This window comes from Vombatus ursinus, unplaced genomic scaffold (genome assembly GCF_900497805.2).
Source record: "Vombatus ursinus unplaced genomic scaffold, bare-nosed wombat genome assembly UNPS02014812.1, whole genome shotgun sequence".
Lineage (NCBI taxonomy): Eukaryota > Metazoa > Chordata > Mammalia > Diprotodontia > Vombatidae > Vombatus > Vombatus ursinus.
Window position 1 is genome coordinate 95,362,361 of NW_020954590.1, and position 13,412 is coordinate 95,375,772.

General features: G+C 38.3%; 1 protein-coding gene across 1 annotated transcript in view; it reads right to left on the minus strand.

Moving 5' to 3' along the window:
* The window catches only part of LOC114053685 (somatomedin-B and thrombospondin type-1 domain-containing protein-like), a 53,751-nt gene that overhangs the window by 18,073 nt on the left and 22,266 nt on the right, over positions 1–13,412 (minus strand). The window contains exons 3-4 of the mRNA XM_027876801.1: positions 9,213–9,303; positions 5,932–6,108 (exon numbers count right to left, since the gene is read on the minus strand). Of these exons, the coding sequence (XP_027732602.1) occupies positions 5,932–6,108; positions 9,213–9,303 (268 nt within the window). The remainder of the gene's footprint in view (positions 1–5,931; positions 6,109–9,212; positions 9,304–13,412) is intronic.

Here is a 13,412-nt window from a genome sequence, read left to right on the forward strand (position 1 = left end):
CTATTTATCTTTGTCCATTTCATAGTTTTATCCTTTAATATTTTTAATTATATGGTATATTTATATTGAGGCCTCTAGGCCTAAGTGCCTAGTAAAACTTAATTCAAGTTATTGAATAAAACAACAATGTAGAAATAATGACTGATTAAAAAAGACTTTGGAGAGGTTCACACCATGCTTTAAAAATGCTTTTTAATCCATTTTTAAAAACCAGTTCTACCTGAGACTCTTAAAACCAGATTGTAGCCTTGAAATAAATTGGCTTTGTCCATTTGAGTCCAAGCACTGATTCTGGTCTCTAAGCTTCTGATACAATTATCAGATGTAGCACTGGTTAAGAGTAGAAAGTACTGGGCCAGACTGATAAAATGTTAGGCAGGTTCAGGTTTTTTGAACCAGTAAACTACTGCCTTAAACTTATGTGGTAAGATCAATGATTGTATCAAAGTTTGATTCCCCTATAGAGAAATATCCCACTGTTGGTCCCTCTGTGGATCTCCCTAGAAGCTAGCCTAATGGACTCATTCATCTTAAGATACGCTAGTCTGTAAACTACCTGGACCCAGGAGTGCCATAATCCCATCCCGGTCTGGACCTGATAAATAAGATGCTTCCAGTTTTAGAGGCCCAAAGTGAGGTCCCTACAGTGGCTATTTTCAAACTCTCTTTACTTCTCAAACCACCAGCACCTACCTGTTCCCTCCTTCTATGCAGAGAAACTTAACTTATATTTTATAAGAAAAATTGAGTCTCTCCATTATGAGCGCTCTCTCTCTCTCTCTCTCTCCCCCAATACTACACATCAAATCAATTAACTAGCTAAATGCCCCTGTGCTTCAGTCTCAAAAGATGAGCCCTTCTTGCAAATGGCAATCTCTTTACCTATACCCTTCATACCATCCCTTCCAATCTCCTCCAGGAGCTTGCCCCTTTGATGATCATCTATCCCTAATTTTCAATTTTTTATCCAATGGCTTCTTTCTTGCTGCCTTCAAAGATGTCCAGACCTTTCCCATCCTTTAAAAACCTTCAATAGACTCAACCATACCTTCAAGTTATTGTCCTGTATTTTTCTCTTTCACAGCCAAATTCTTAGAAAGAGTCATATGCATTTGTTGCCTTCATTTCTTGACCTCCAATTCACTTCTTAGTTCCATTCTATCTGGCTTCCAACCCTACCACTTTGCCTAATACTGATGCGGTCTAGAGGTTAGGGGTCCTGGAACTCCAAAATCATGACACCCGGGTCCTGCCCAAAAGAATTGGGGCCCAGATTCCAACCCCATCAATACTACTCTCTTCAAGGTCACCAGTGGTGTCTTTATTGATAGATTGCAAGGATCTATTTTTCTCCTAGCCCTCATCTCTGGGTTTTTGTAAACATGACTCATGCTCATGCTCATGCTCATGCTCATTCTCTCTCTCTCTCTCTCTCTCTCTCTCTCTCTCTCTCTCTCTCTCTCCCTCTCTCTCTCTCTCCCCTCTCCTCTCTCTTTCTCCCTCTTTTTCTCGGTCTCCTCCTCTCTCTCACTGTCTGTCGCCCTCCTCTGTCTCAGTCTGTCAGTCTCTGCCACTCTCCCTCTCTCTCATCCCCCTCCCCTTGGTGATCTTATCAGCTCCTAAGGATTCTACTATAGCGCAGAAGACTGACCAATCTACATGTCAATCAATATGCAATTTATTAAATATTTACAATAGTGCTCAGGAGTTATAAAGCCATTGGGATACAAAGAAAGAGAAAAAACAGTCCAAGCTCTCAAGGCTATTACATTATAATGGGGACAAATAGATAAATAAAAGATACATTCAGACTAAAAGAAAAGTAATCCAAAGGAAAGTTAGAAGGAAAAGTTTTAGCAGTTGGAGTGACCAGGAAACACCTCCAGCTGAAGATGGCTTTGTAACCGAGTCTAGGAGGAAGTGAGAAACTCTGAAAGTCATTCTGAAGGAGGTAAAGCATTCTAAGCATCGGAGATAGCTCAAAAAAAGTAAGGAGACCAGAAGAATACATCAAGTTCCCATTTTTTCTCCTGAACTTGAGTCTCACATCCCCACCTGCAAGCTGGACATTTCCATTTGAAAGTCACATATACATCTCAGATTCAGTATGCCCCAAACAAAATTCATTATTATTCCCTCTAAAGCCACCCTTCCTCATAACATGCAATTCTGCCAGGACATCACCATTGTTCTAGGAATCACCCTGAACTCTTCGCTTTCTCTTACTCCCCCTATCCAATTAGTTCCCAAATCTTGTTGGTCTCACCACCTCAACATCTGTCACACTTCACCTTTTTCTACTGACCTCTACTCACTCTAAAACCATCGAAGTCAGTCAATAAGCATTTATTAAGTACTGACTTTGTGCCAGGCAACTAGGTGACACAGTGAATAAAGTGCCAAAACCTGGAGTCAGGAAGATTCATCCTGAGTTCAAATCCAGCCTCAGCCACTTTTTAGCTGTGTGACATTGGCCAAGTCACTTAACTCTGTTTGCCTCAGCTTTTTCATCTGTAAAATGGGCTGGAGAAGGAAATGGCAAACCACTCTAGTATTCTTGTCAAGAAAACCCTAAATGGGGTCATGAAGAATCAGACATGATCGAAAAATGACTGAATAATGTGCCAGGCACTATGCTAAGTACAAAGGGTGCAAAGAAAGACAGAAACATAATCCCTACCCTTAAGGAGCTCACATTCTACTGGCGGAGACAATGTATACATGTAGCACTCATGAAAGATAATTTCAGAGTAGGGCGCTGAGTGGAGGATAGGGAGCAGGAGGTAAAGGACACTTGCAGATGAGATTTGAGTCTTGAACGAAGCTAGAAGGTGGAGGCAAGGAGGGAGAACATCTACTCATGGGAGTCAGTGAAATGGCACAGAATTGAGAAATTGAGTCATGTATGAAGAACAGCAAACAGACCAGTGTAACTGAATTGTAGAGTATTTGGAGAAGAGAAACTGTGTAAGAAAATGGAAAGGAAGGACCAAGGCAGTGATGGGATTAAAAACCAAACAGGAATTTATATTTGATCCTGGAGTTAACAGGGAACAATTGGAATTTATTGGGTGGGGAGGGAGGTTGACATGTTCAAACCTGGGCTTTAGGAAAATCACTTTGGTCACTAAGTGTAGTGTACCAGAGTGGTAAGAACAGCCAGAAAGTTATTGCAACAGTCCAAATGTGAAGTAATGACAGCCTGCACCAGAGCAGCAGTTGTGTAAGTGATGAGAAGGGATACAGACAAGAGATATTGTGAACAGAAAAACAAGAAGACTTGGCAATACAAAGTATGTGGGGCAAATGCAAATGAGCTTATAATCTAATAAAGAAAAATAATATATAAAAGGAAGCTGGGGAAAGGGAGAAGAGAGACCCAGGCACCTGGCATGGGAATGTGGTAGAGAAAGTCTGAATTATTATTTTGGTGTTTAACTGGAGTTTTTAATTAGTTGGCTCTCTTAAGGTCAATGCATTAGATCTAAAAAAAAAATCCTTAAGAGAGCCAACTAATTAAAAACTCCAGTAAAAACATCAAAACAGTTGTTCAGAAAATCAAAGAAATTGACTAAATTAAAAGTGAAAAAATTTAAGCACATTGAATTAATAACTAAAACTTGGAGCTTTTTTTAAAAAAGCAAATAGATACATGTTTTAGCGAATCTGATATTTAAAAAGAAAGAAAACCAAATTACCTGTATCAAAAATTAAGAAGAAAAATTCACAACAAATGAGGAAAGAAAAGGAATTATTAAAAAATTATTTTACCCAATTATATGACAATAAACCTGACAATCTAAATGAAATGTATGAGTAATTACAAAAATATAATATGCCCAAATTAAAAGAAAAAGAATTAAGGATTTAAATAAACGAATCTCAAAAAAAAAGATATTAAATAAGCCATGAATGACCTCCCAGAGTGTGAAAAAAAAATCCTAGGATCAGATTAATTTACAAGCAAATTCTATCAAACATTTAAAGAATAATTTTTTCCAATATTAAGTAAGCTATATGGTTATATCTGTTGACATAATTATTTGATTTTTGTGTTCTTGTGATTGATATAGTCTACTATGTTGATTTTGTTGTTCAGTTGTGTCTGACTCTCCATGACCTCATTTGGAGTTTTCTTGGCAAAGATACAGGAGTGTTTTGCCATTTCCTTCTCCATCTCATTTTACAGATGAGGAACTGAGGCGAACAGGGTTATGTGACTTGCCCAGGGTCATACAGCTAGGAAGTATCTGAGACCAGATTTGAACTCGGGAAAATGAGTCTTTCTGACTCCAGGCCTGACACTCTATCCACTGAACCTAGCTATCCCCTTTTGGTACCAGTTAAGAAATAGAGAGGTCAATCAGTGGAATACATTAGGTATATGATATACACAAGCAAATGAACACAGTAGTCTCCTGTTTTATAAACCCAAAGATCCCAGCTATTGGGGCAAGAACTCAATACTCAACAAAAACTCCTTGGAAAACTGGAAAGCAGTTTTGTAGAAACCAGATATAGAACAATATTTTATCCATATATGAAGATAAGCTACAAATGGGTATATGACTTAGACATAAAAGTGACATCATAAGCAAATTAGAGGAGCAAAGTAGCAATTATTTTTCAGATGCATGCGTGGGTAAAGAGTTCATGACCAAACAACAGATAAAGTGGGAAAAAGAAAGTAAAATGAACTATTTTTATTACATAAAATTAAAAAAGTTGTTTTCACAAAACCAAAGCAGCTAAAATTAGAAGAGAAGAAGGTAAATGCAGGGGAAAGTCTTTGCCCCAGACTTCTCTGATAAAGGTCTCATTTCTAATCTATAAAGGGAAGTGATTCAAATTTATAAGAATAGGAGCCATTACCCAATTGATAAATCATCGAAGGCTATGAACAGATAGATCTCAAGTGAAGAAACTCAGACTATAGCCATATAAATAAGGCTGCAAGACATAATAATTAAGAGGACTGCACATTAGAACTGCTCTGGGGTTCTGCTTCATATCTATCTATTCATATATCTAGATTTGCAAAACTGACAACAGAGGAAAATGACAAAGGCTAGAGGGGCTGTGGGAAAACTGAGACATTAATGAATTGCGGGTGGAGCTGACAGCAGATCCAACCATTTAGGAAAGTAACTCTGCATACCCTTTGACCCAAAGATATCACTACCACATCTGTACCTAAAATGGATCAAAGAAAGAGAAAAAGAACTCATATATACAAAAATATTTGTAACAACACTTTTTGTAGTGGCAAAGAACTAGAAACTAAGGAGATTCTCATCAGCTGGGGAATGGCTAAACAGATTATGGTTATATGAATGTGATAGACTGCTACTGTGCTCTAAGAAATAATGAAGGGGACAGTTTCAGAGAAACCTGAGAAGACTTGTATGAATTGACACAGAATGAAGTGAGCAAAACTAGAACAATATATATAACAACACTGTAAAGGAAATTAATTTTGAAAGACATAAGAACTCTGATCAATCAAAGGACCAACCACAATTCCAGAGGACTGAAACATGCTACCCACCTCCTAATAAGTGATGAATTCAAGGTACTCATTGAGACACATATATTTTTGCACATGGCCAATGCAGGAATTTGTTTTGCTTCACTGTATATTTTTACATGGGTTTTGCTTTTCTTCCTTTTTTTTCAAGAGGGTGGGGTAGTGTGAGGGAGAGATGGGTTTTTATTCATTGAAAATAAAATAATTTTAAGAACAGAGAAAGCAAGGTCTCTGCTTTTATACAATATACAGCACCTGGTACATATTATGTATACTCACTGAGAAAGAAGGTAGAGCTCTCCATCTCAAAGTTTTTTCATTATAAATAAGGCAGTGGGTAGGACAGGAAAGTATGCTATCCCGTAACAGATACTTGCTTGTGCAAACTAATCTGCCTCTCTTACCCATCAGAATCCAGGCCATCTCCAGAACAACGTAGATTCACAGTATTCATGGCTGGAGGTTGGCAATCTACACAAACAGTATAACCCTCTCGAAGGTACTGCATCCAGCGGGTCAGGGGACGATTTTCCATAGCACAGTAATGAGTCAAGGATTCTGTCTTGAACTCCATACAATATCTATAGGAGAAGAAAGTTAAAGACAATTTCATAAGTTGTACTATAGGTATGAGACATAGGGAACCTTAGGAATAGTGTTCTCAAAATCAATGTGGCATTATGGAAAGAATGCCTAACTTGGCATCAGAAGCCATGGCTTAGAACCCAGCTTTGCAGGGGCAGCTAGGTGGCGCAGTGGATAGAGCACTGGCCCTGGATTCAGGAGGACCTGAGTTCGAATCTGGCTTCAGACACATAATACTTACTATAGCTGTGTGACCCTGGACAAGTTACTTAACCCCATTGCCTAGCCAAAAAAAAAAAAAGAACCCAGCTTTGTGCCTAACTGTTCCACTCCTTAGAAGCATCCCAATACTTAGAATTTTTTATTATCAGACTGAAAAATAACCAGAAACCTAGCACCAAAACCATGTGCACTTAAGCTTTCTCATTCTTAATTTCCTCATCCAAAAAAAAAAAAAGAGGGTACCATCCCCAGCTCCCACAACTATCTATCCCACAGGGTTGTTATGAGAAAAGTACTTTATTATGTGTAAAATTGTTGTTTGTCCAATGACATCATGAAGTAATATCTTGACTTGTTCATGAATTGAATTTAAGTGAGGCAGAATTGTACAAACTTGTCAGCCTCACTCTCTCTTCCAGAGTCATAAAAGTCCAGTGGCAGCACAAAACTCAAGACAACTGGTGATGGCCTGGAGTGCAGTGTATGTCTTCAATGTTCGACCAAGCTCTCAATGCTCCACAGGGCCTGCTTTAGTGGCCGTCATGGCCCTTGAAACAAAGTGTTCTCATCTACACATTTCAATGAGGGAAGTTTTCACATGCTTAGGGTAAACATCCCCCTAATCCATCAACAGGTTTGAAGCCTCAGCCTGGTTTAGCCCATCGGCCATGACAGTTTTACTGGAGTGTGGCTGCTGTGCATGCTACATGTTCTTGGAGACGTAGGTGAGAGCTGGGTAAAGGTAGACACCAAAAGTGGATGAGCAGTACATGGAGTGTTGAGGGAGCTCTGGTGAGAGGGTTTGCCAAGCCCTTCTCAGGGCTGCTCATCCAAGTGTGAACTGCTACACATATGCAAACTATTAGTACTGTCACAATATTTTTTTTTTATCTTGGAAAATGTAGTGAAATAAGTAGTTATTTGGTGATCTCTCCAATTTTGGATTAGAAGCTTATTTGTTGGCTGATTTTTATCATCTTTTCTCTTCCTAATCCATGATTCATTCACTCCTACAAAGCAAAAAAAAACTGATATCTTGTTTCCTGGACATAGTTCTTAAATTAAGTGTAAGAAGGAATTTTAGCTTCTCATTTGCATTTTTTATTTAATTTTGTGGGTTTTTTAATTGTTGGGAATTTCTTTTTTATCTCTGTTATCCCTATCACTTTCTCCCCCCAAAACAAGAAAAATAAAACCCTTATAATACATCAGCAGAGTCAATGTTGCCTACTTTTCAAAGAATTTTACAAAGTTAGACAAATTAAGGTTGAGAAAGGCAGCATGCCTTCAAGACGTTTTGTGTTTCAGTAGACTAACAGATCTTTAACTTTTCCCTCAAAGAGCTTTTGTTGATGTGGCTTATGATCTATCATTATTTATTATATTAGAAGTTAAAACAACTTAGTATTATGAAGATAATTTCGAATTGTGGATCCCCTGAAAAGGTCTCAGGGATCCCTATTATCCCTGGACCACACCTGGAGAATATCTGTATTAGACCAATGGAAAACAAGTCCTATGGGTTAATTCTAACAGTCATGAGTAGACAGAATGGAAGAGATTCTAACAATTTGTGAATAGTTCTCAAAGGAGAACTTTCAGGCACAGGTGAGGATTTTCAGAGTTGCTAAAAACAAAGGGAAATCTAATAGCAGAAGCCATGTTCATTTGAGATTTAAATGTTATTTTATTTATAGCTCTAATATAAAAACAAAGAAGAAAATTCCAAGGACAATTGCAGAAAATATCACTTTGACACTATTATTTCCTTACTGAGTTACAAAGAAAGACTTCTGAAAATAAAGATCTGTGACAGATTATTAAGGAAGGTTGAAAAATAATGTTTTAAGTATCTATCCTGTTCTCAAAAGTCTTATCCACAGGCAGGTTAATGAACTACATGATCTGTTGGAAGGAACTTTATCCCAGCTCAGTTGTCTTTCACATGGTGAGATATCCTTGTGGTAGAGAAGAAAGGATGCTGGAGTTAGAATGAGGACCAGGTTCAAATCATGCCTCTGACATATTAACTTTGTGACTATGGGCAAGTCATATGATCTCTGTTAGCCTTAGGCTCCTCATCTGCAAAATGAAGTAATAGTACTTCTGCTACTTGCTTCACAGGGTTGTTGTGGGAAAATAAGCAGCACTATACAAATCTGAGGTTTTCATAAGTGTTATACATGCCACTTTGAAATGCACCTAGCAGAAGTTATGCTGTTGTCTATAGAACCCAGACTCTATAAATATTGATAATAATTCAAGTTTATATTGTGCTTTAAGGTTCACAAAGAGGGCTATTCATAAGCCATCCTGTTGGGTGGGTAGAGAAAATATTATTTCCCATATTTTACAAATGAAGAAACTGAGGATATGAGAATTTAAGTGATTTGCCCACAGTCATACAGCTAATAAGTATCAAGCTGATACTTCCAGTCTCTTTCCGTTATATCAAAGTGCACTAATTCACAAAGTGATGTGATCATTTCTACCTGAACCACCTTGAGCAAGTCACCTCTCTGGGTCTCATTTTCTTCCTCCAAAAAATGAAGGGGTCGGATTAGATGATCTAAGATCCTCCAGCTTTAGATATGTGATCTTACAATTCCATTTTTATAGAAAACCTTTCTCCAAAGAACTCAGAATTCAAACCTAATTTAATCTTTATGGCATTCATAAAACCATGAAGAAGACATATATTCTCTGCTCTGTGGTAGTGGCAGAGATATTAAATTCAGAAAGAATAAAGGCACCATACAAGTCGATAAAAAAGCAAATTCAATTATTCAGCTTAGATTGCGTCTATGTGCACAAACAGGCTTGACTTTTTTATTACTGACCTGACTATTCAACCTTCAAATTTCAAATAAAAAATTACCCAGCATCCCCTGTGTCTGCAGACCACTGTGGAGATAACACCTGTCTTTTTCTCTCCTTGTTGTATGCAGAGGTAGTGATAAAAGCAGGAACTGCAAAGGAAAGGATTGTATTAAAAAAAATACAGTCTAAAAAATAAAGCACTTACAGTAGCGTTCCCAGTCCTTTGGCTTTATGACACTTATCTTGAAAAGTTCTAAGTTTCCCACGACCCATCAAACTAGGTCATGAGAGGGTAAATGGAAATATCCCCTTAACCATATTTGAGAGAGGTTTAGACACAAATTTTATGAAAGGAAGGAAATGGAGCTCAGATCCATGACTTCAGGATGGGATGGCCCATGTCTGTAGTCCATGCTAGTGGGGAGACTGAGGTTTAGTGGATTGCTTGAGTTCAGGAGTTCCAACCTGCAGTAGAGTTAATGCAGACTTGGCATCTGAACTAAGTCTAGCAGCAATGTGGTGAACCCCTGGATGGAGTAGTAGTGGGGTGAGAGAAACTAAGATGCTGAACTAAGTAGAAGGAAACCAGACCAGATTGGAAAAAGGGAGATTAAATCTTGCATGATGATTAGCATTGGTTTGGAGTCCATAACTGGCCTCTGCACTTCCAGTCTGAGAGAGGTAGGGAAATTCAGCCTCAAAAATAAAATATACTAAAAAGGAGAAAGGAGAGGAGAAAAGGAAAAATGAAATGGCAAATAAAAAAGAACTTAAAGGGATATATTTAAAAAGAAGTAGGTCAAGTTAATGAACACTTATTAAGCACTTATTATATACTAGACACTGTACTAAGTTCAGGTTATAGAAATAAATTCAAAAATAGTCTATGCCTTCAAAGAGTTCAAAATCTAATGAGAGATATGACACGCAAACAATTATGCACAAAAAAGACATACACAGGATAAAATGGAGATAATCTCAGGGCAAAGGCATTAGAATTAAGGGAGATCAAGAAAGGCTTCTTGCAGAAGGCAGAATATTAGCTAAATATTAGCTCAATCTGAAGTTAGGAAGTTAAGAATTCCAAGAATGGGGGACAGTCAGTGAAAATGCAAGGAATCAGGAGATGCAGTGTCCTTTACTAAGAACAAGGAGACCAGTATCACTAGACTGTAGAGTATGTTAAGGAGAATAAGGTATAAAAAGACTAGAAAGTCAGGGAGAGGCCAAGTTATAAAGGACTTTAAAACAAACAGGATTTTATATTTGATGCTGGGGGCAATAAGGAGCCACTGAAATGTATTGAATGAGTTAGGGGGAAGAGGGGAGAGGGGTGACATGGTCAAACATGCTTTAGGAAGATCACTTTGACAGCTGATTGTAGGATGGACTGGAATGGAGAGAGACATGGGGCAAGGAGACCAACCTTATAGTAGTCTATTGTAATAATCCAGGTGTTTGTAATGAGGGCCTGCTCCAAGTTTGCAACAGTGTCAGAGGAGCAGCAACTAGGTGGCATAGTGGATAGAGCTCTGGCCTTGGAGTCAAGAGGACCTGAGTTCAAGTCCGGCCTCAGACACTTGACATTTACATTTACTAGCGGTGTGACCTTGGGCAAGTCACTTAACCCTGATTGCCTCACCAAAAAGCAAAAAACAAACAAAAACAAAACAAAACAAAAAACAGTGTCAGAGGAAAGAAAAGGGCATAAAGGAAAGATGTTACAAAGGTAGAATCAATAAGGTTTGGTAAATGAGAGAGTGAGGAGGGATGACACCTAGGTTGAGAGCCTTTCTTCTTTCTCCTTTTTAAATTTTCTTTTCTTTTCTACCTGTCCCGTCTCCTCTATACCTTCCTACAAGTGATCTCATTCTTTCCCAACTTCTCCAGCAGATTGTGCCCTCTATCATTCCTACTCTCTCACTTATATATATTATGTTATATATATTATGTGTGTATATATACACACATGTTTTACATATATGTATCCATGTCTACATATATGTATACACATATGCTACGGTTTTAGTTTCTAAAGCTGTTCTGTACTGAGATTCTTTCCTCTTTCATTTCAGACTGGAGTCTCCAATAACAAGCACACCTAAAGGATTTTGTGCTCCTCATTACTTCCCCGTTTCTAATTATTTGAATGATCATGTTTTTATTAGCTTAAGTGGGGAAAAAAATCATCTACTAGTAAATACATGCATCATAATAAAAGTAGCCCATGAACTTTTCAATTCACATTACTTGGATTTATTTTTATTTTAAAGAAAAGGTACAATGCCTTCTAATGAGTGGCTAATATGTTCATACAAAAGTTTAAACTAATTGCTCTTAACCCAAAGCTTAGAAGCAAGTGAAACGCTTCATTTCGATTAGATTCAGCCAAGGACGACATGGTGGCTGTCCACAGGAAGGGGGCAGGCTATCCAAATTCAAGTCCTATCTACCCACCCTGTTGTAATGAGTTAGGGAATAAAAAGAAAGAAAAGCCTCCTTTAGAGAAGGGAGGTCACAGGATCTGAGGCTACAAAATGCCTACCTAAAAACTTATCGTGGTGTAATGGAAAGAAAATTAGATATAAAACCTGGTCTTACTCAGTCACTTGTGTGACTTAGGTAAGACATTTCCCTTCTATAGATATCAGTTTCTGCCTCTATAAAATGAGGTTCTGAGAAGTCACAGGTTAAGAGTTTTAAGCTTAAGGTCACATAGCTCATAAATGAGGAGAGAGAATTGGAACCCAGATTTTAAATTTTCTTTCTTTTCTACCTGTCCCGTCTCCTCTATACCTTCCTACAAGTGATCTCCTTCTTTCCCAACTTCTCCAGCAGATTGTCCCCTCTATCATTCCTACTCCAGATCACTAGTCTATGGGGCCTTTCCCTGCCCCACCAGATTCAAGAGTCTTCCCCAAAATGATCTTCGATCTACTCTGCATGTATCTTAAATGTACCTAATTATCTACATCTTGTCTCCCACACTAGAAGAACACCTTCTGAGCAGGAGCTGTTTTTGCCTTTCTTTGCTTAGCACAGTGCCTGGCACGTAATAGACACTTAATACATCCTTTTTGATTGGATTATTGATCAATCCAACCAATAAGGCTAGGTCCTATAGTGGTAAACTATTGCAATTCCCACTGCATATTTCTACTGGGCTGGGATCAATGACCATATTACAGCATTACGACTTCAAATAGTACGAATTTCAATGGGACCACTTTAGTGGATTCATTATTCCTACTAAGCAGGATCGAGCTATTCTACTGGAGAGCTTCTCCTTAGGGCCAGTGATTGTTATTGTGGTTTTGCCCCAGTCCATAGTGTTTATGTATTTCCAGTATCTTAAGGAGTATCATTAAAGTCTTTAAAATTCTCAAAGCAAAATTAGCAAATAAATGTGGGTATTTGCTGATGTGTCTAACAGCACTCTGAAGATTAGAGGAAGGTCAAGAAATCAAAGAACCCTAAAGTATCACAATTCTAAAAGCATTTAGGAGCTAATCATCTAAACCTAATTCCACCTATTCTATGCAAATTTTATAGGTGTCTAGGTATTTTCTCACCCATTTGAATATAAGCTCCTTGAGGGCAAGAACTATTTTTTGCCTTTCTTTTTAAGTCCAGCAATTAGCACAGTGCCTTAAACATGGCAAGCACTGACTAAATGATTGTCGACTGACTGACCCTGGGGCCAACAAAACTTCAGAAGTTGGTTACCAAGTTGATGTCCTTTGCTCCTCCTGGGTGAGGAGTGAAAGGGCACTGACATCCTGGTAGCTCTTGTTTAGAGATTTCCAGGACACTTCCCTTGTGTCCTCAATGAGTTCAGTACCTAGGTCACAATCTTTCTCTCTTCCCCAACTCCTGACTTCATACTAGACTTCAACATACATATACATCCTTAAACACTCTAACCTCCCAGTTCCTCAATTTCTTCATTTCCCATTACCTTCACCTCTATCTCACCCCCTAGCCATACACAAAAATGTTCACACCTTTCTCTTGCCATCACCCACAAATTCACCACTTCCAGTTTCATAAACTCTGAAATTCCTGCTCACAATCTATTGGATTTCCACATCTCCCTCCCACCAAATACCAAAGTTTGCTCTTCGTGTACACCATGGCGTCCAAACCTTCAATCCTGTCCCCACTTCTCTCCCAGGCCAAACTCTCTTCCTTTCCCCATCATCACCTCTTATTGAACAACCTCAACTCTGCATTGTCCTCTTGAGTCCCCTTATCCTAT